The following is a 20213-nucleotide window of genomic DNA, read 5'->3' as shown; positions in this document are numbered from 1 at the left end:
GATCACATTATAGATGGTTGTGAGCCACCACATGACTGCTGGAAATTGAACTCAGGACCTCTGAAAGGACAGACAATGCTCTTAACCACTGAGCCATCCCTCCAGCCTCAATTTAAGGTTTTTCTTGAGAGGAATTTCACCACTCTTGTTCAGTTTATTCCTAGATATTGCTGGGGCTGTGGGGAATGGTGTTTCCATGGTCTCTTCCTCAGTGTATTTACTATCAGTATATAGAAAGGCTGCTGGGTTTTCTAAGTTGATTTTGTATCTTGCCACTGTGAGGAAAGTGATAGTTGTTTTTAAAAGTTTTCTTGTAGAATTTTTAGGAAGGCCTCTGCAAGAAGGAGTCATTTGACTCCTTTTCATATTTGGCTCCCTTTAATTTTCCTTCTCTTCCCTAACTGCTCTAGCTGGGGCTTCAAGCAGGGTTTAAAGGAGCAGGAAGGGTGGACAGCCATGTCTGGTTCCTGATTTTAATGAGATCGCTGTAATTTTAATTTTTTTTCAAACTTTATTTTTAATGATGGTTCTTAAATGCTTTAACCTCCCTGTTAGTCCACCACCCACCAGAGGTAGTGAGAAAGAAAGGATATGGGGGAAGTGGTCCAGTTTAGAAGAGTTCTTTGAAGCAACTCCCATATGTGTTGTCTGGAAATCGTCCCCCTCCCCCAAGCAACACCCCAAGGCCCTCCACAGGTAGAGGACCATTACTTGTGGTCACATAGGCTCAAGACAGATCTCCATTTTAATGAGGTACTAAAGGCCTGGAGGGCTTAGCCAATAAGCTTTCCTTCCCAGATACTCCTCCCTGCAATAGGTATTTAACTTCAGGCCCACCCTGAGAAGTGGGATATGGTTTTGCACATCCACTTTCTGCCATGATAATAAATGTCTTAAAATCATGGACTGCCTCTTTTCATCAGAATCTGCCATAGGGAGCCATGGAGAAGGCCTTTGCCTACAGAGCCTCTGCCTAATGCCCCATAGAAGGCCTCTGTGCTCCCACTGTAAATATCAAGCCCACTGCCATGATCAAGCCAAGGACTACCCCGTAGGACCAGCTGGAGTTCCCCTCCCCCCAGCACCCTCCCCCACTTGCCCCCACTCCCAACTCCAGGATAGACCCCGCCTCCCTGGAGCAGATGCAGGACTCACAACCCTACAGGTTAGCAGCAGCAGCTTGATCCACTTACAAACACTTCACAGATACACCGTTAGTCTAGTTCAGTAGAATCAGAATAACAAACTCAACTCAGCAAGAGGTGGTATGACCTAACAGAGACAGCCTGGCCTCAGCCTCAGCACAGATCAGCAGAAGGGATCCTGATGAATGCCAGGAGACGTTCTTGGCTGTGCGTACTTCAAAGAATCAAGGATCAGCAAAGATGAAGACAAGAGATCCACAAGCATTACACAGCTAGCTGTACCAGCAGCCAAGCTCAGCCTCCTGCACTGGCCATCAAGCCCTGTTTATACCCTCCAAACATCACGTGTCCTTTCACGTGCTTGCTTTAGCAGGGCATCCTCTCTCCTGTGTCTGCTTCATCGAAACTTTCCTTCACGTGTTTGCCTCAGCAAAACACCATCCAACTGACTTTTCCAAAGAACCTTTAAGTTTCCGCTTCAAATTGCTTCAAGGTTTTCTCCATTTAGGATTTATGTGGGGGCGTTTGTCACATATATCCTTTATGTTGAAGTATGTTTTCTCCAGACCTAATCTCTCTAGGACCTTTATCGGGAAACACATTGCATTTATTTTGAATGATTAAAAATATCTCTGAAAGTGTTTAACATTCTTAGCAATCAAGACAATGTGAATTAAAACTACTTTGCGATTTCATCTGCCCCAGTCACAATGGCTAAGATCAAGAAAACAACTGGCAGTAAATGGGGGAAGAATGTGGGAGGAAAGGAACTCTCGTTCACTGTTGGTGGCAGTGCAAACTGATGTAGCCACCATGAGAATATATGAGGGGAATACTCAAAAACCTAAAAACACAGGTATCATGTGACTGCATCGTACCACACCTCTGCTTGTACCTGAAGAACTCAGCATCTACTACAGAGATAGTTATTGACCATCGTTACTACTGCTTTGTTTGCAATAGTCAGGAAATAGAAGCTGCCTAGGTCTCTGTCGACTGATGGATGGATAGAGAAAAATGGTACAAATACACAATAGGATTTTTTTCAGATGTAAAGAAAAATAAAGTCATCAAGATTGCAGATAAATGGATAGAACTGTGAATACTGCCCTGAGAGGAGCTGCCCAGAGGCAAGAGGACAAATCCTGTGTGCTCTCTGTTTGTAGATCCTACCCCCAGATCTGTAGATTTGACTATAAAACTTGGGGTGACCACAGAAGCCAAGAAGGTATAAAGGGAATGTGAGCAGAGGGGGTTGGGGAAAGAGCACCGGGAAGGAAATAGTAGAACATACGTGTTCTGCATGCAGAAAGGTGGCAAAGTCAGGGGACTTGATGGGACATACAGGAGGAGAGGTAAGCGGGGAAGAAAGGTAAAAAACAGGATGTTTGAAAAGGCCGTAGGGAAACGTATTGTGCTTATGTAAAAATATATACAAGTGGTGTTGGGGCTTTTGTTACTTTTAATTAGTTAATTGTCTTACAGGTTTTGCTTCTATCTCATGGCTTCCAGTTTTGAGTTTAAATGCCATTCCTGATAGTGTGTCCGAGTGTGCCCGGGTGTACTCAGTGTGCCCGAGTGTGCCCGTCTCTGCAGTGGTATCTGGTTCTGGTGCCTCTTCTTGGACTCTTTACTTTCTGCTTGTTGGCTTTTTCCTCTTCCAGATGTTTGGTTCTGTCTCATCTTGTTCTATTTTATTATCGTCCCTTAGATGCCTGTTTGTTTTCTAACAAGAGACAGAAAGGGGGTGGATCCAGATGGGAGGGGAGATTTGGAAGCACTGGGAGATGTGGAGGGAGGGAAAACTGTAAGCAGGAAATATTATATGAGAAAAAAAAGCTATTTTCAATAAAAGGGAAAAAAGAAATGAAATTTCCATAATAGATACACATACACAAATTTTAAATACTTTAAACATATTTAATATTAAATATTAATATTAAATTTATTTTATATTTTTATATTAAATTTATATTAAATATTTAATATTAAATACAAATTAATATTAAATCTTTAAGATCTTTAAAATATTTAAAATGTGAATTTTAAATATAATATTTAAATTTTAAAATGTTCTTCAACTACAGTACTGTGAGGCTAAAACAAAACTCCTTTCACCGTATGATCTTAACCATGTGTAAACAATGTGATAGAATGTAAAAAGTATCATACACAACGGTGATTGCTAGTGTTCACTGTCACCTTGGCAGGATCTAGGATGTCCTGGGGATGCCTGCAGGGGTTATCTTAATTACAGTAATTGATGGGAGGCGACCCATCTCAATTGTGAGCAGGACCATTCCCTAGGCAGGAAGGAGATCCGGGACTGTTTACAAAGGAGCCGGCACTGCGCATGACAATGCACTCAGCTGTCTCTTGTCTCTGTCTTTTCTTTGGTCCCCTTCATACTTTTATATTATAAAAATTCCCCATTATAAATACCAAATAAAATAAAATTTCAATGCTTCAGGTACAGGGAAAAAAAGTACTAATGGAACAGATGCTGCAGTACCTGTTTTTGTAGACATCTCTCACGGGAGAGCCCTGCACGGGTGTCTGTTGTGGGTCTGTTCTGGGAAAGTATACCGTTTGTTCTCCTGATGGAGAGAAATGACTGTAAAGGTGCAATGATAAGAATCTAGTCTTCCCTGTTCTTTTCCAGCACACAACGGTTTTGCCCTTTATATTGATCGAGATGAGAACGTCCCACCATCAGTATCCCAGCAGGAGCAGCGGACTCGCCGCCATATGCACCTTCTCCGTGGGCTATATATTATGGTAAGGACCGAGCCTGCTGGGCATTCGTACTGTATTAGATTCTGCACCGCTAAATTTGGGCAACTAATGCATTCTGGATATAATCACTAACAGATTCCCACTGCGTGCCTCATTTGGTCCAAGACCTGGGCTTTGTCTTGTTTCCCCAGATGCTTATATTTTTAGAAATATATGCCAAACCTCACACAGCAGGAATTTGTTGAACAATCCCATGTAAGCAGTGCGCCTTCCAAGGCTACGTTTTTCAACTTGTTTTCAAACTAAATGTTTGTCTTGGACACTAGTTTTATAGCTTAAAGGCTTTTTCTTTTGCTGGGGTTTGAGTTTATGTTGTTGCTTTTGTTGGGGGAGTGGGGTTTGCAACACATACAAATGAAGGCAGATGAGCCAACTTCTGTTGGTGAAAATGTACACGTTTGAGGATCTAATTAAAACCTATCTCAAAATGATATGTCACAAGTAGAATGCACTCAACTGATGTGTTTTGGATATCTGGGTAGATAAACCACAACAAATCTCCATGTGGCCTCATGAGCGCATTGCAGGCCCAAGGATATAGTGCCAAATTCATCTGATAAGAATTTTGCTTAGTAAGTGTATTTCGTGTTAATTTCAGACTTTATCATGTTTCAACACTCTTATATAATTATCTTAGCACAGAGAATGTTAAATTTCTCTTCATAATTCCAAGTCCACTTTGATATATTAACACAGGGAGGGGATTCTCCAGGGAGTTTTTCTTCCTTTTGGCACGCTCTTGTTTTTAGTTCTGGGCCACCAGCCCTTCCTTTAGCCCTAGCACCCTGGATAGCAGTCTTGCAAATACCTCATGACTATTCATGATCCTGCACACCCCGCCCCCCTGAGCAATTTGGGAGATCCAGTCTCCACGGAGTATTCTAATCCAGCAAGCCTACTCTTCGAAAAGAGAGGGGTCTGCATAGGACTTCACACACTTTGCATAAACAATAATATCATATTCAAGACCTTAGATGAAAGAACACTGAGTAACAGGAAGTGGTATTCAGAGTATAGACCTGAATAAGTGGGGAGTGACATTCCTGCCTCTGGCTCTGGCCATTCCACCAACTAGTGAAATACTATTGATGAGGACTTGGGAAGGTTGATTTCCTAATCACTTTCTAGGCTTTTTTTTTTTAATTTCCTGCCCAGAATCTTAAATATTGACTTTCTCTGATAGAAAAAGTCCAAGAGATTTGTCTTGCTAGTGAAATGTAAATAAATATTGTTATATCTTAGAAATGGATTTGTGTGCCTGGTAAATAAGAACTTGATATTTAAAGACTTCACTTCAGAAAAATCAACTGCAGAAGATGCACATTCATTCAGGGGTGCTCTCTGAAACTGCCTCCGGCCTTAAAAGTCAGCTTTCTTCCCCCGGCAAGTTCATCACTGCAGTGGATTGGCTTATGCAAGGGACAGGAAATTCTCTCTGTGAGCTGTAGTGTATTTTTGAGAATTTATTCACGTGCTATTAAATGATCTTCCAGAGCCTGGAGGTTTCGGGAACCATGTTCTTTCTGGTGACTTATCTTCTGCTGTGTATACAATCAGCCCACGTTCCAAAGAGACGCATGGGAAATACCACATAGTCCTCATTATAGACCCCCAAGATCCCTCGTTAAAATGAAGCATTACTCACGCTCTCTGTGCTAAGTGAAGCTTGCCAGCCCCATGGACTCCCTCGGCAAACCAGTACTTGTTTAGACATGCACTTGCATTAACCAGCAAATTCCCTCAGATTTGTTCTGAGAGAGCTTTCAACGTAGAAGTTTTTTCCTTTGGTGTTCTGCCCTAGGCATTCAGAGCTCTGCCAAAAGCTAAACAATGCCCCTCGAGTCAAGTCACATTATACAAATCCGAGGGTTTAATTATTGTCAAAAGGGACTGGCTTTTGCTCCCTTCCAGACTGTCTCGTGGCCTGACATACCAGTGACCCAACAGTGAGAGAATCAGGAAACGAAGTCTTCTGACAGCATACCGGTGTTGTACTCAATCATTCCAGAACTCCATGCCAAGATGGGGAAAACTATCCCTCTTATCGTGTGATAATTATACAATAAATGGGTCTTCTTTCCAGTGCTGAGCATGGCAAGTTGACTGTACCTCAGGGCTGCTGGCCAGGCTGTCTGGCTACTCTTGTTGGACTCTGGCTCTCCAGGCTCCTAAGTCTCCTTCCTCTCTTGTTCTATTCTCCTCCTAGATTTGGATAGGGTCATGGAGGACCTTCGTTCACTGTCATCTCTGAGCTTGTTCCCCCCAGCTCCATCGGGGTCTTCCCTTGGTCACTAGACTCCTCAGATGCACGTATGCCTGCCATGGTTCCCTCTTAGTTGCTTCAATACTTGAGACACAAGTATTCTTCTGTCCACTTCTGAGACGCTCTTAACTCCCTTCCCATACACCCCCCTCCACCATCACCCCCTACACATTTCTCTGTACCCTTTTCTAAAACGCTGAGCGTGCACTGGGAGCCCTTGGTCTACAGCAGAATGATGAGTATCATGGATCATGGTACTGCTCCTTGGAGACAGATGCTATGTTGTTACACGCTTTTCAAATGCTCTTTTATTGCCTTCAGATCACTCTGCAGTAAGGCAAGCATTTCTTACCCATTTTACAGAGAAGGAATAAAAGCTCACAGAGGATGGATAGCTTGCCTGAGACACACTAATAGCCTATTACCAAAATGATAGTGCAAGCTCATGTACATGGGCTCAGAGTCCACAGTTAACTATGCCCCTGCTGCCTCCTGTGTCAATAGTCCTGTGGCTGAATTTATTACGGAAAGTTTTGTTTTTCTATGTATTTTGAAGAAAACATCAAGTGTGGTCAGGTCTGGGGATTAAGACCCTTTCCTGGGTTGGGGCCCCAGCTTCTCCCACTTCACCTTTTTGAGCCCCAGCTTTCTTGGGTTGAAATTATGGAAAAGGACGGAATGAGTCCGCAGGGGCTGGGAGGACCCCGTGCTTTCCTGCAGAGACCACAGACCAAGGCCTCCATCCCAGTAGAAACTCATTTGCTGCCGTCAGTTCTCAGAAGCTCCTCTGCGCACAGCAATGAAAGCGCTGATGTTTTCTTCTTCAGGATTTGAGGATTCCAGTTAGGGTGCTAAGTTCTTTCCCTCACTGTGTGACTCACTTCCCTCGTTCACACAGTCTGCACTTTAGAAATCAAAAACAACTCTGAGGGACAGGAAAATCTGCTTTTTATTGTCTCACAGCCCTGATGCTTTAAGACAGATTCCATATTCCCAATCTCATTATCCCAAATGTGTTCATTAAACAACTTCGCAACATTAAAAAAAGAAAAGAAAAAAAGTTAACTGAGACGTCAGTGTGATTTCCCTCTTATGATCCAGTCCCAAACGGTTTCAGATCTGAAGTCTATGTCCCACCAAAGTCAGCCACCGATTCCTGGGATCCTTCTTGTTTTCTTGTTGGCACCTTTCCGTGTCTTCTCAAGCTCCCGCTGAAATGAAAGCAGGAGCCTTCTCCTTACATGCATTATCTTCAGACACACTGAAGATTTTTAACAAAAAGATGTACTGTAAAAAATAATCTTCCTAGACATGAGAAAAAATTAGAATGAAGGTGGAAATTTAGATCATATTAAAGTCCCATTCAATAGAATGCCTCCTCACCAGCTGAGTCAACCTTTAGTGTCATCATTAGAAGGTTTCATTTCCTCCTGCTCGACCTGAACCTTTTATTTCCCCCATAATGGCCTCTCCTGTTGACTTTTATGTCTTTTATAGTATTTTTGGGTTTGGGGGGACTGTTTTGTTTTGTTTTTCGGATTTTCCGGTAGTGGAGTCCAGGGTCCAAGCCGAAAGTGCGATACCTTGGCTAGTGAAGAGGTAGCTAAGGGCTCGGCTTCCCTTCCCACTGTCAAAGCAGCCCACTCTCCTCCACGGCCCTCTCCCCAGCTCTCCCAGCCTAGACCAGTAAGGGGCAGTGCCCTTGCTCCTTGAGTATGAGTTCTGTGGAACCTCCTGAGAAGGAGGTACCTCTACATACTCAGTAAAGGCAAGCACTGGAGAATCCTTGGTAACTGTTGGAGCTGAGGCTGTAATGTGGTCTCAGGACCTTCTGTATGCCTCACAGCTGAGCCGGGAGGGATACAGCCAGTAAGGGAGGGGCAGCCGTGGGACAGGCCACTGTCCTTCCGTTTATGTCCTGAAATAGCTAAGCTGCGGAGGAAACTGCTTTACCAGAGGAAAGTCTGGCACTGAGGTGTCTCCATGGCCCAATGACAAGTGAAACTTTGAGACAAGAATTTTCCAAGAGCAAGCAACCGAGTATGTACTGCCATAGTCAGAGGTCACGGGAACCTTGGTTTTTGCCTCCTCGAAAATGGGAACGAACATCTGCCTCTCAGAGTTGTGAAGACTAATGAACTCATAAGAAGAGTCCCTCATGAAAGTCTTTCATCTCTCTAAGCAGGAAAAAAAGAATCCTGCATGTCTGCAGAGCCTCTTTCTCTTTCCCAAACGCATTTTTATTTTCATTCTATGTCCTGTTCTCATGGGTCTTGCTCCTCTTTCATGGTGATTGTCTCTCTGAAGTCTATTGAGAATGTTGAAAGCATTTTTTTTTCCTGAAACGTTCCTATGGTTCACGTATTAAGTTATTTCCAGAGCTCAGCTCTCCCTTGGGAGCCGAGAATGTCATTGCTTTCCCATTATCCCAATCTGCTCATTTTTTTTCCACAAGTGCTTTGCCAAAAAAGCATTGTTTTCTTGGATTCTAACAAGAAGCCTGTGTGGACAACTGAGAATTTCACACCTGACGGTGATTTGCCCCGGGTCCCTCACAGTGTTCACCAGTGCGCGGGTTACATGAGTTCCTTAGCTCTGCACGTGAACTGAGAAGGCCTGAGTATACTGTCCATGCCAATTCCCAGTACTTGTTGTTGAGTTCCATCCCCTCCCACCCAAAAGGGCTGGCTCTCAGTTGCTCTCGTGTCCCTGGAGAGCTAAGAATTAGAGGCGCTGTTGACCTTGCCTGCTCACAGATAACTTTCCCTGTGAGCCTTCCCTTAGCCTCTCAGCTCCCTCCAACCATCCTGTCAGTAAGGTTGCTCTCCCCTTGGCTTTCGGAATCACTGAGTGGATGCTGCTGTCTCTGTCTACCCCTCTCCCTCATTCCCCTTATGCCTTTCACCTTTTATTTCAGGACAAGGAAGGGATCTAACTGGCCTCTTCTGCAAACATTTTTTCTAGTGCCCATTTTCTCCTCCCCGGGCAGGGAGTCTCCAAACCTGTGCTCAGCACACCTTCCACTGATGATCACCTCATTCCTTGATGACTTTAGTCTCCCTCCTAGACGCTTCCAGTCAATATCTGAACCCATTTCTTGACTCTGCCTTACATTCACTGCTCTTGTAGGAATAGTCACTGGGCACCTACCTGCTGCCCAGTGTGTCACAGCTGAGCTGCTCTCACGACTTCCCTACACCATATCGTATCCATTCTCACATTCATGTTTAAGAGTCAGGCAGGACACAGGGCCTGGAAAGATGGCTCAGCGGTTAAGAGCACGAACTATTGTTCCAGAGGTCCTGAGTTCAATTCCCAGCAACCACATGGTGGCTCACAGCCATCCATAAATGGGATCTGATGACCTCTTCTGGTGTGTCTGAAGAGAGCAAAAGTGAACTTATACATAAAATAAATAAATCTTAAAAAGGAAAAAAAAAAACAGTCAGGACACTGTAGTGTTTGGAGAATGAACTCCTGACTCTGACTGGTTGAGCCTGAGTCATGTTCCTAATGTATGACTTGGGATAGTCATGGAACCTCTCTCTGTTTCATTCTTCTCTGTAGACTAGATGATTTATAGTACCCATCACCCTCAAAAGATTGCTGGATCACTATGATGATATTAATGTTCAGCTTTGCATATGCCCAGACTACATATTGTTACTATTATTAGCCCACCTCAGTGTGGCTTAACTGTTCATTAGCAAAACCTCTACGGATGTCACAAGATGTCACCAGTGACTTTTGTTTCATTGAAGTTACACATGCTTTGTAGATCTCTATTGTTGCATTATCCCTACTTTTCAAAACACCGTCTTCCTGTAACTTCAGGACTCTGTCAGTCTTTCCCGCGCATACCTCCCACGTCCGAGGCTTATGGCAATCTCTCTTAGTTTCTTTGTGGTCTTTTCCCATCTACACGAAACCCCATATTGGAGTTCTTCAGTGCCCAGTGCCAGCTCCTTCACTCTCCCTGAGTCATCCCGTCTCTTCTGTGATCATCAGTTCAGAAACTCTCCTAAGCATATGTTATATCTACTCATTTAGCAATTACAAAACCGCCTCTGGCCATACCTAAATTCCCTATCCCATGCACCAACTTGCACCCCCTCCCCCAGCCCCAACATCATCAGCCATCCATTACTCATACCAGAAACACACCAGACATCCTGAAGTCATCTTTCCGGTGTCAACAACAGGCCACCGGCTGCTCAGACTTGTGCTTCCGAGGCATCTTCAGAAGTTTCACACTTCACTCTGCCTCCGTGGTTCATACTATGATCCGAGCTCCAGAAGTGTCGCCTGAGCAATAGCATGAAGCTACCACCCCCTGCCATCCCCCTGTCTGTCCACAGACGGTTTTTTTTTTAAAAATGATCTGAGTGTGTAGACATCTCTTTGCCTCTATGGATCGAGTCCAAAATTCCTTACACCCTTTAGGCTAGTCTTCATTACCTGGCCCTGCTGTCGCTCCTGCCTCCTCCTCCTCTTCCTCCTCTTCTTCCTCCTCCTCCTCCCACTCCTCCTCCCCCCTCCTCTTTTCTTAGTTCTCCAGCCACAGTACTATCCACCTGCAGCCACTCTGTCAATCACAGTAAGTGCCCCTCATCTCTGAAGCTTTACCTTGCTCCATATTCCATGGAGCTCACTTCTCCCAATGTAGGTCTGCTGTTGTCATCCGTCAGTCAGGCTCCAACCCCTGCATCTTGTTTTCAGGGAGCTTTCCTTCTCTCATGCCCCTTATTTGGTTCAGTTTTTCTGTGGGGCATTATTGTCAGCTTTTTTGCATTTCCATCAGGGGACTTTAAAACTAGCTAGAGTCATGGGGTCTTGATTTTTGTTTCAATGATTGTTCTCAAAGTCCCCTCCCTTCGCTGTCCAGAGTAAAAATCTGTACCTGAAACCTTAAAGAAAACAGACAGCCTCCTTGCCTACAGGTTCTAAGTGTTGATAATCTTTAGACATGGCAACAGTCAGAATGGTACAGAAAATAGGCTTACATTAGCTTAGTGAGAGAAATTGTGATGTATGTGTGTGTTACATGAAAGTAAAGTTTGGAAACTGAATACACACATGATATATATATGATGTCAGATACTTTGCTCAATAGTAACCACATAAAGTGTCGACAATGTCCCCGCTATCCATTTCTCTGAGATTGAATTTCAGCTTTATTGTCCCTTTTCCCACCTGCCTTATTTACTTAAATGGCCAACAGAAACTCCTAAACTTCAAGAAGAACCCCCAAAGGCCACAGTCTGCTGGAGTGACAACCCAGGCGGGAGGTGATCCAGTTTAAGCCCTGGAAACATTTCAAGTAGAAGACTTTACTTATTAACAGCCTCTCGGCTTCCCTGAGCTGCATTGGGCTTCTGAGACCAGGAGAGCCCTGGAAGTCTCAGAACAGGTCCTCTAGTGGGCAGCAAGTGAGGGTTTCTGCGCCTTCCTGTACAGTGGCTCCAGGCCTGCAGAGGCTCACTGTAACAGAATGGCTTCCTCAACCAGCAATAACCTGGAGGGAGAAAGTGCTTGTCTTATAGCACTGAGCAGTGTTGGGGCCCCAAAATGAAAACTAATTGAAAATAAAGTCACCAATTTAAAAGAACAGATAGCTGTACCAGATTTAAGATCCACCATCAAGAGTCAATGAAATATAAAGTGGAGATGAATGAAAATAACAAGCAAAACTTGTTCTCGCAAATGGATGGAACTTGAAGATATCATCCCGAGTGCTGTAACCTAGTCAAAAGAACACACATGGTGTGCACTCACTGATAAGTGGATATTAGCCCTTAAGTTGGGAATATCCAAGATACAATTCACAGACCACATGAAGCTCAAGAAGGAAGACCAAAGTGTGAATGCTGCCCTCCTTCTTAAAAGGGAACAAATTACACACAGGAGGAAATATCGAGACAAAGTGTGGAGCAGAGGCTGAAGGAAAGACCATCCAGAGACTGCTCTACCTGGGGATCCATCCCATATACAGTCACCAAACCTGGATGCTGGGAAATACTTGCTGATGGGAGCCTGATATGGCTGACTTCTGAGAGGCTCTGCCAGAGCCTGACAAATACAGAGGTGGATACTCGCAGCCAATCATTGGACTGAGAGCGCTGTGTCCTTGATGGAGGAGTTGGAGATGGAACTGAAGGAGCTGGGGGTTGGGGGGTTGCAGCCCAATGGGGGGAGCAACAGTGTCAACTAGCCAGACTGCTGGAGCTCCCAGGGACTGGACCATCAACCAAAGAGTACACATGGAGGGACCCATGGCTCCAGCCACATATGTGGCAGAGGATGGCCTTGTTGGACATCAGTGCAAGGAGAGGCCCTTGGACCTGAGGGGGTTTGATGCCCCAGTGTAAGGGAATGCCAGGGCAGGAAGGCGGGAGTGGGTGGATGGGGGGGGGCATCCTCATAGAGGCAAAGGGAAGGGCATGAGGTAGAGGGTTTCTGGAGGGGAGACCTGGGAAGGGGATAACATTTGAAATGTAAATAAGGAAAATATCCAATAGAAGAAAAAAAAAAACTTGTTCTCAAATCACCTTAAAAACTTGAAAACCATACAGCTAAAATAGTCTTTTCTCTAATAATTTTCAGAGGGAGAGAAGCAACTAACTGTCTTGGATATCATCATATTTTTTATTCTCCCATATTCTGAAGTATCTAGATATATACATATAAATGTTGATACCGAACGAAGCTCATTAACTTTCTCAAACAGGTGTCTAGTGAGCACTCACCAAGTAGCAGACAGTGTGCTAGATGGGAAGGGGTTGTTGACAAGACTGTAGAAGCTGTGGCTGTGACCACAAAAAATGGCAGTCTTTTGAAGGATACAGAAAAGTAAAAGAGGGTTATCATACAATTCATAAGGAGAAACAGGCACGGCTCTGAGAGTCCAGAGGTTCTCTGACCTAGAGAGGGGAAATGAAAAGTTTCCCTGCAGAAGTAACATATAACGCACTCCATGAAGGATGAACAAGAATTAGATTCTGAAGACCCAGGGTGAGCAAGGAGATGGTCTAGAGGCCAAACAAGAGGAGGTCACCTTTGGACAGTCAAAGATGTGGGGTACAAACAGACCCAAGAACATTTTGGTCCTTCTGTAATTAGAGCAGTACAGATTCCACATCAACAGTCTCCACTAATGCTATGCATGTGTGCTTGCATGGGTGGTGGGTTGGGGGATGGTTGGGCATATGTGTACTGGTTCATGTTCAAGTAGAGGCTAGAAGCTGAGGTTGGGTTTCTTCTTCAGTCCCCACCTTACTCTTTGAGAGAGGGTCTCTTTCTGAAGTGGGAGCTCTTGGCTGGCCAGGAAACTCCAGGGATCCTGCTGCCTCCAGGCCTCCTCCCTAGCTCCGGGACTGCAGGTACTTCCCCCTGGCCTAGATGATTTATGTAAATGCTGGAGGACAAATTCAGGTTCTCCTGCTGGCTCAGCAGACAGTTTACCAACCAAACCACCTCCTCAGCCTGCCAATCACTTTTTTCTTTCTTTTCATTCTTCTTAGAACATCCTTCCTTGAGTGGGTTCTCTAGTGTTTGGTAGCTGACTGGCAGGGTAAGCGGGTGTCTGTCCCCTTTCTTGCTGCCAGTCTTTTGTGGCCACTCCCAGCCTGCTCAGCCCCTCCTCCCTGCTGCTGCTTCTCTAACTTTTTAGCAACCTTTTACCGAAAAGTTTGTCTGTTTGTTTGTTTTAATTCAAATTGTATTTACTTAAAACTCTCAAAATTTGGTTTTCCTAGTTTGCAATTCTCAAGGGACAGCTCCATCTTGGTATAGCTTCTATTTTTCTTTGCATGATGACGTATCCTTGGGCTATGAAATTTTCACAGGACAATAGGAGAAGCAAATGTGTAAGTCACCCCCTCCCAAACTCTGAGAATGACATTCAAAAATCTTACATAAATTAAAACAACGCATAAATTGACAGGTACAAACACAAACCTTTTTACAAGAGCAGTGAGTGACTTAGCCCCATGACATCTGGCTGGGAAAACATTGGATAAGAAGTATTATCCTGTAGCTCAGATTAGCTGATTTCTAAGCTCTGCTAGGAAGGGAAAAGGTGACAATTCATTCATAAATTCTTGCCAGTCTCCTGAGAAATTGAAGAGTTGTCACGAAGACTCTGTTTAGGGCTGTTTATTCCCTAGAGGAGTAAGTAGCGCATGAGAAGTTGTCAGTGAGCCAAAGAGTTGTCAGTTCAGGCCAAATCCCTCTCAGACACATGGGACCCTCGGTCCCCCTTTGCCCCTCAGAGTGCCCACTACGTATATGAACTTTTAGCCTAAAGAATCCACTGAAACGTTTAGAAAATTATTGGGGTGACAAGATGGCTTGGGTGCCTGCTGTCAGACTTGATGACCCGGGACTCAAACACATGAACACAGAACAGCTCAGAACAAGACCTGCACAAGATCAACAACAAGAGATAAAATTCTATAGGGCTAAATGAATGGGGATGGGGTTCCAGAAACGTCACCCTACCTGAGAAGCTAATGGGAGTTGCTGGCTGCTGAATGAGTCAGTTCTTTGTGGAGAGAGGTCAGCCACTGATAGGTTACCCAGGACCTAATGCAATGGTTCTCAACCTTCCAAAGGCTGTGACCCTTTAATACAGTTCCTCATGTTGCAGTGACCCCCAGCCATAAAATTATTTCATTGCTACTTCATAACTGTGAATTTGCTACTGTAATGAATAATGATGTAAAAAAAAAATCTGCTGTGCAAGATATCTTTGAGTCATTCAATTTCCTAAAAGGGATCACGACCCATCAATGACACACCTCCCCCAAGGCCACACTTCTTCAGCATTCCCAAACTGTTCACCACCTGGGAAACAATCGTCAAATATATGAGGCTCTGGGGTCATTCCCATTCAAACCACCACAGACCCACGGTTATTTCAGGACGTGTTTTAAGGTGAAATCTTTCTCTAAGTTAAATCACAGTTTTCAGTAGCCTGAATTGAATGCATCTTGTCAAATTTTACCTTTATTCTTAAAATTATTTCCAATTTCAGATTAAGAGATTTTTGGGGTTGTGTTTTTTTCTTTTTGGTGTGTTTGGTTTGGTTTGGTTTTTTGCCACCCCAAGGATTCAACTTTTTTCTTTCCCTTTTTTATTCAGCCCTAGACTCCAGCCCATAATATGGTGTCCCCCACCCCCCAATTTTGGATTCAATCAGATGAGGACTAGAAACGAAGCCCGGGAGCCTCTGGAGAATGTTCACTGCTAGTATACAGGATGAACTCTTCAGAGGTCCTTGCCTGTCATTGTCAATTCATCTCTTGACACTGTCTCACCCACCTGCTCTCTGTCCTTCAGCCACACCTCCATATCTTTCCATCCCTCAGACACACTGGACGTTAATCTGAGCTAAGAGAAACCCAGATAGATGAAAAAACATCCATTTGTCTTCCAGTTGTCTGTGAGGGTGCATTTGTAAGAAGTTAGCATCCGAATCTACAGACAATATAATTATCAAACTCATGCACTAGTTGAGACATCTGTCTTCTACATTTAGCCCTCCGAGTTTCTGGGTCTGGAGCCTGTGGTATTGGAATCTACAATTCTTGGAGATTTGGGGTTCAATGGAACTGTACCACTAGCTTCTCAGGACCTTCACCCTCCATACAGTGGTATTAGTCAGGGTTCTCTAGAGTCATAGAACTTATGGAATGTCTCTATATATTAAGGTAATTTATTGTAATGACTTACAGTCTGCAATCTAACCAACCCAACAAGGGGCAGCTGTGAAAGGGAAGTCCAAGAATCTAGTAGTTTCTCAGTCCCACAAGGCTAGGTGTTTTACCCGGCCTTCTGTGTAAGCTGGAATCCTGAAGAAGTAGGTTTCAACAGATGTGCTGGCAAGTAAGTGCAAGTAGGCAGAGTGAGTCTTCCTTCTTCCACTGTCCTTATGTAGGCCTCCAGCAGAAGGAATGGACCATATTAAAGGTGTGTACGACCACACGTGGATTTGGAACTTGCTCTATCCCAAACTGGCCTTGAACTCAGAGATCTGCTTGCCTCTGTTGCCTGGGATTAAAAGCTAGTACTACCTTGCCTGGGCCTAAGCATTTCATGGCCACTATGCCTCAAGGACTGGATCAAAAGATCATGCCCTCCCATGGTAAGATCCAGGTCAGAAGCCTGTGTCTTTCAACCTCAAAATCTGGATCACAGGTATGCCCTCCATTTCTGGATTGTAGTCCATTCCAGATATAGTCAAACTGACAACCAGGAATAACCATCTTAAGTGGACAGTGCGAATTGTCTTCACCTTCATCTGTGAGCCAATTGCTCCCAAATAGTCATCTTTCTATGGTAAGCATCTAATATACAGTCCACAGTCTTCCTTCTCTTAAGACATCACATGCTTTCCACATTGTTCTTTTCAGCTGTCACTCAGCTTCTGGCCCCATTCCCTGACCTACTTAACTATCACCCTAAGCATCCCTTCCTCCAAGAAAACTCTGTCTTAGGTCTGGGCTTCCTATTCCCAGTAGCTTATTGGAATTGTCCCATAAGTGTCTCCCATCCTCCCAAACAGTGATGTTCTGATTGTAAGGACTATGCCTCCTCTGTCTGCTGCTGTAGCATGACCATCTAGCACAGTGGTTCTCAACCTTCCATATGCTGCAACCCTCTAATGCTGTTCCTCATGTTGTGGTGACCCCCAACCATAAGCTGATTTCATTGCTACCTCATAACTGTCATTTTGCTACTGGTATGAATCATAATGTAAATATCTGATATGCAAGATATGTGATATGTGACCCCCAAATGGGCTCAACACACAAGTTGAGAACCTCTTTTCTAGCTTAGGGACTTTGATAAATGCAGAGATGGATGAATGAATAGACAACATAAACAAATGCTAAGGTTTCATGACAGTCAAGTAAGAGACTTGCAGTCGTGTGGCTAAGCCTTACTTGTGATGTGACATGATCTACATGTGAGAAAGAAGGCGTGTAAGACTTTGTGGGGAGGAATGGACTACTTTCTCTCCATCATCTGTTTGTAACAATTACCAACATATGATCAAACTTGTTTTAGCTATAATCCTTGCTGCGTTTGTTTTCCAGAGAAATAGTTTGCATGCCACAAATCCTCCTTTAACATTGTGCAATCAGTCCATGAGCCTGTAGGCCTATAGTTACTCTAGCCCCCAGATATTTTTACTATCCCCAGAAGACTCCTTTTATGCTTTAACTCCTTAGTATGTACCCCTCTAGCCACTGGCAGTAACCAGTCTGTTTTGACTCTACATGTTTTAGACTGTTCTGGACATTTCACACAGGTAGAACACATACAGTTTGCTCCCTCCAATGAATGACCAGCTTCTTTCATCTAGTGCATTACAGATTGAATGAGCAATTGCCTACTTTTCAGAGCTGGGTGGCAATTCATATACAGACCTACCACATTCCGAGTACATATGTGTATGTGTGAGTACATGTATATTCCTGTGAATGTGTGCATTTGGGTGCAAGTGTGTGTGTGTGTGTGTGTGTGTGTGTGTGTGTGTCCCAGAAGAGAACCTAAGCAGTTGTCCCTCAGGAATCATTTATCTTGCTTTTTTAAAAGCCTTTTTTATATTCATGATGCACTTGTGTGTGATATACAGGGGTAAGCAGTGCACCCAGGACTTGCCATACAAATGGAGAAGAAAGGATGGCTTTAAGGAATCTGCTCTTTCTGTCAACCTTTCCATGTGTTCCAGATATTGAACTGAGATCATCAGGCCTGAAAAGCAGGCACTTCACCTGCTGAGCCATCGTTCTAGCCCCAGGATGGACTTGTGAGCTTCCTTCCTCCACCTGTTGAAAATATCAAACACACGAGTTGAGAGAGAGAGAGAGAGAGCACATACACTGGTGGAGAAACAGTGATATCATAACACAGAAAGTGCTGGCTGAACTTAGAGGCTCCCTCTGCTTTGTCTTCAGAGCTATACATATCAGCTCTGTTCAACTACTTGAAATTTCATGAACTCACCTTTGAGACATGTTATGTCCATCCCTCTGCCTGAACTTTTTCCTTCTAGGCCTTACCACCACTCTAAGTCTATTTTGGAATCGCACATAGTAGATTTCGTACTCCAAGAACATTTCTCTGACATATGACTCACTTGTGGTTCCCAATTTCAGGTACTCTCACAACATGTGCAGTAACACGGCTTTGATCTACCTACACACCACACTACACCACCACTAGGCTGTGATCTCATGGGCAAAAGCTATGGCATTCCCCACATGAACCATGTGGCTTGGGGCAATGTCCAGTGTCTGGAAGGAGCTTGCTAAGTTGAAGTAATATTTGAACAAAGGGATAGTGTACAGTGTCAAAAAACATCAGTCCGGATAGGCATCACAGTGCACACCTTTAATCCAAGCACTTAGAGGCTGAAGCAGGAAGATTATCACATCAACACCAGAGGATGAGCTTGTCTCAAGAAAGACAAAAAAAAGGAGCAACAATAACAATAATCCTTTGAATGCTGAGAAAGAAGAGGGGCTGAGCAGATGGTGGCTGCCTTTTCTACATGCTGGCGGTTACATTTCCTCAGAGAAGAATGTGTCTTAAAAAAAAATAAGTGAGAACTAGAGTAAGTGATGTTTGTCAAAACATATTTGTCTTTCTAGAAAATGTCTCAAATGAGTCTTTAGAAATGATTAAATTATCAGCTCTCTCGTTTTCTTTCTTTGTCCACACTGTGTACTCCACACTCCGTGATAATTTCTAAACACAACTGAAATAGGCTGTTTGCAGAGCCACACTGATGGAGAGATGCACAGTAGGAGCCAGGATTTCCCATCTAACAGATCACTAGAAATAGCCTCAAGAGGACTGTGGAGATGGGTCCCCCGGTAGAGTGCTTGCCCTGCAAGCAGAAGTCTGAATCCCCAGAAGCCACAGGAGGACAGATGTAGACGTGCACGCTTCTGTAATTTCAGCAGCCTTGTGGGGAGCTGGGAGGTGGAGACAAAAGCATCGCCAACACTCACAGGCCAGCTAGATTGGTATACTCTGCAGCAAACAAGACACCCCGTCTCAAAAGGTAGGATATGAGGACAGACATCCAGCGTATTCACTCACATTGTAACACACACACACACACACACACACACATGGGAAATAATAGAAGAAATAGTCTCCTAACAGACATTAGAGAGAATAAAAATGGTGTCTACTATTTACTAGTAATTGATCTGCCCCCATCACCTTTCAAAGACCGGTTAACTCAGTTAAGATTTTTTACTGTGCACACTTATAGAAAATCAAAGTTTTTCAGTACATATTGAACCCGTAGAGTTGTTACCTAGACTTGAGTAAATGAAATAGCCACACACAGAAAATAAAACTAGGTCTATAACACTGTGCACTCAGTCTTTGGATGGAAGTTCCCTTCAGGGTGTCACTGTATAGAAGTAGCTGATGCACAGATAACTAAGTGAACTTGATCTGTTGAATGAAAGCAGGCAATAGTCTCTTACTCAGTTCACTTTCAATAGTTTATTTCTCAATGTGATTCCTTAAAGCAATGCTGTAGTTTGTTTTCATGAGACAAGTATTGGGATGTGGCCTTGAATTGGCTCTCACTTTGAACTCAAAGTATATCTTAAGGCTGATCCAATGATGAGCAAACACAGAAATATTGTTCCTTCAGATCACCACATTTAAGGTGTTCATTAACCTTAATCATCAGGGCTCTTGGGAAGAAGCTGCAGGGCCAACTTTGACTGGTCCTGTGTTGTATGAGGTTTGCTAGCATCTAGGAAGCATAGAGCTCACACAAAGGCCAATCAGGGAGGTTTCCATGGTAGCAGCCTTTTTTCTTTCTTTTTTTCTTTTTTCTTTTTTGTCGGCACATTTCTAACATAGATCGGATCTGAATACTCACTGTGCTACTGTTTAATGAAAAAGAAGTAGAATATTGATAATGCCAGCAGTCAGGCCTGCTTTCCAGGTGCCACACCAAGGTGAAGCAGGAT

At 43.8% G+C, this 20213-nt stretch overlaps 1 protein-coding gene across 4 annotated transcripts in view; it reads left to right on the top strand.

The window, feature by feature from the left end:
- Aig1 (androgen induced 1) overlaps window positions 1-20213 on the top strand; it is a 221865-nt gene that overhangs the window by 175989 nt on the left and 25663 nt on the right. For all 4 annotated transcript variants that reach the window (XM_021174292.1, XM_029482396.1, XM_029482395.1 and 1 more), the window contains one exon: window positions 3808-3923. In XM_021174292.1, coding sequence (XP_021029951.1) covers window positions 3808-3923 — 116 coding nt within the window. The remainder of the gene's footprint in view (window positions 1-3807; window positions 3924-20213) is intronic.

The sequence above is a fragment of the Mus caroli genome, chromosome 10, assembly GCF_900094665.2.
Source record: "Mus caroli chromosome 10, CAROLI_EIJ_v1.1, whole genome shotgun sequence".
NCBI classification, from domain to species: Eukaryota; Metazoa; Chordata; class Mammalia; order Rodentia; family Muridae; genus Mus; species Mus caroli.
This window is presented reverse-complemented; position numbering and strand designations above follow the sequence as displayed.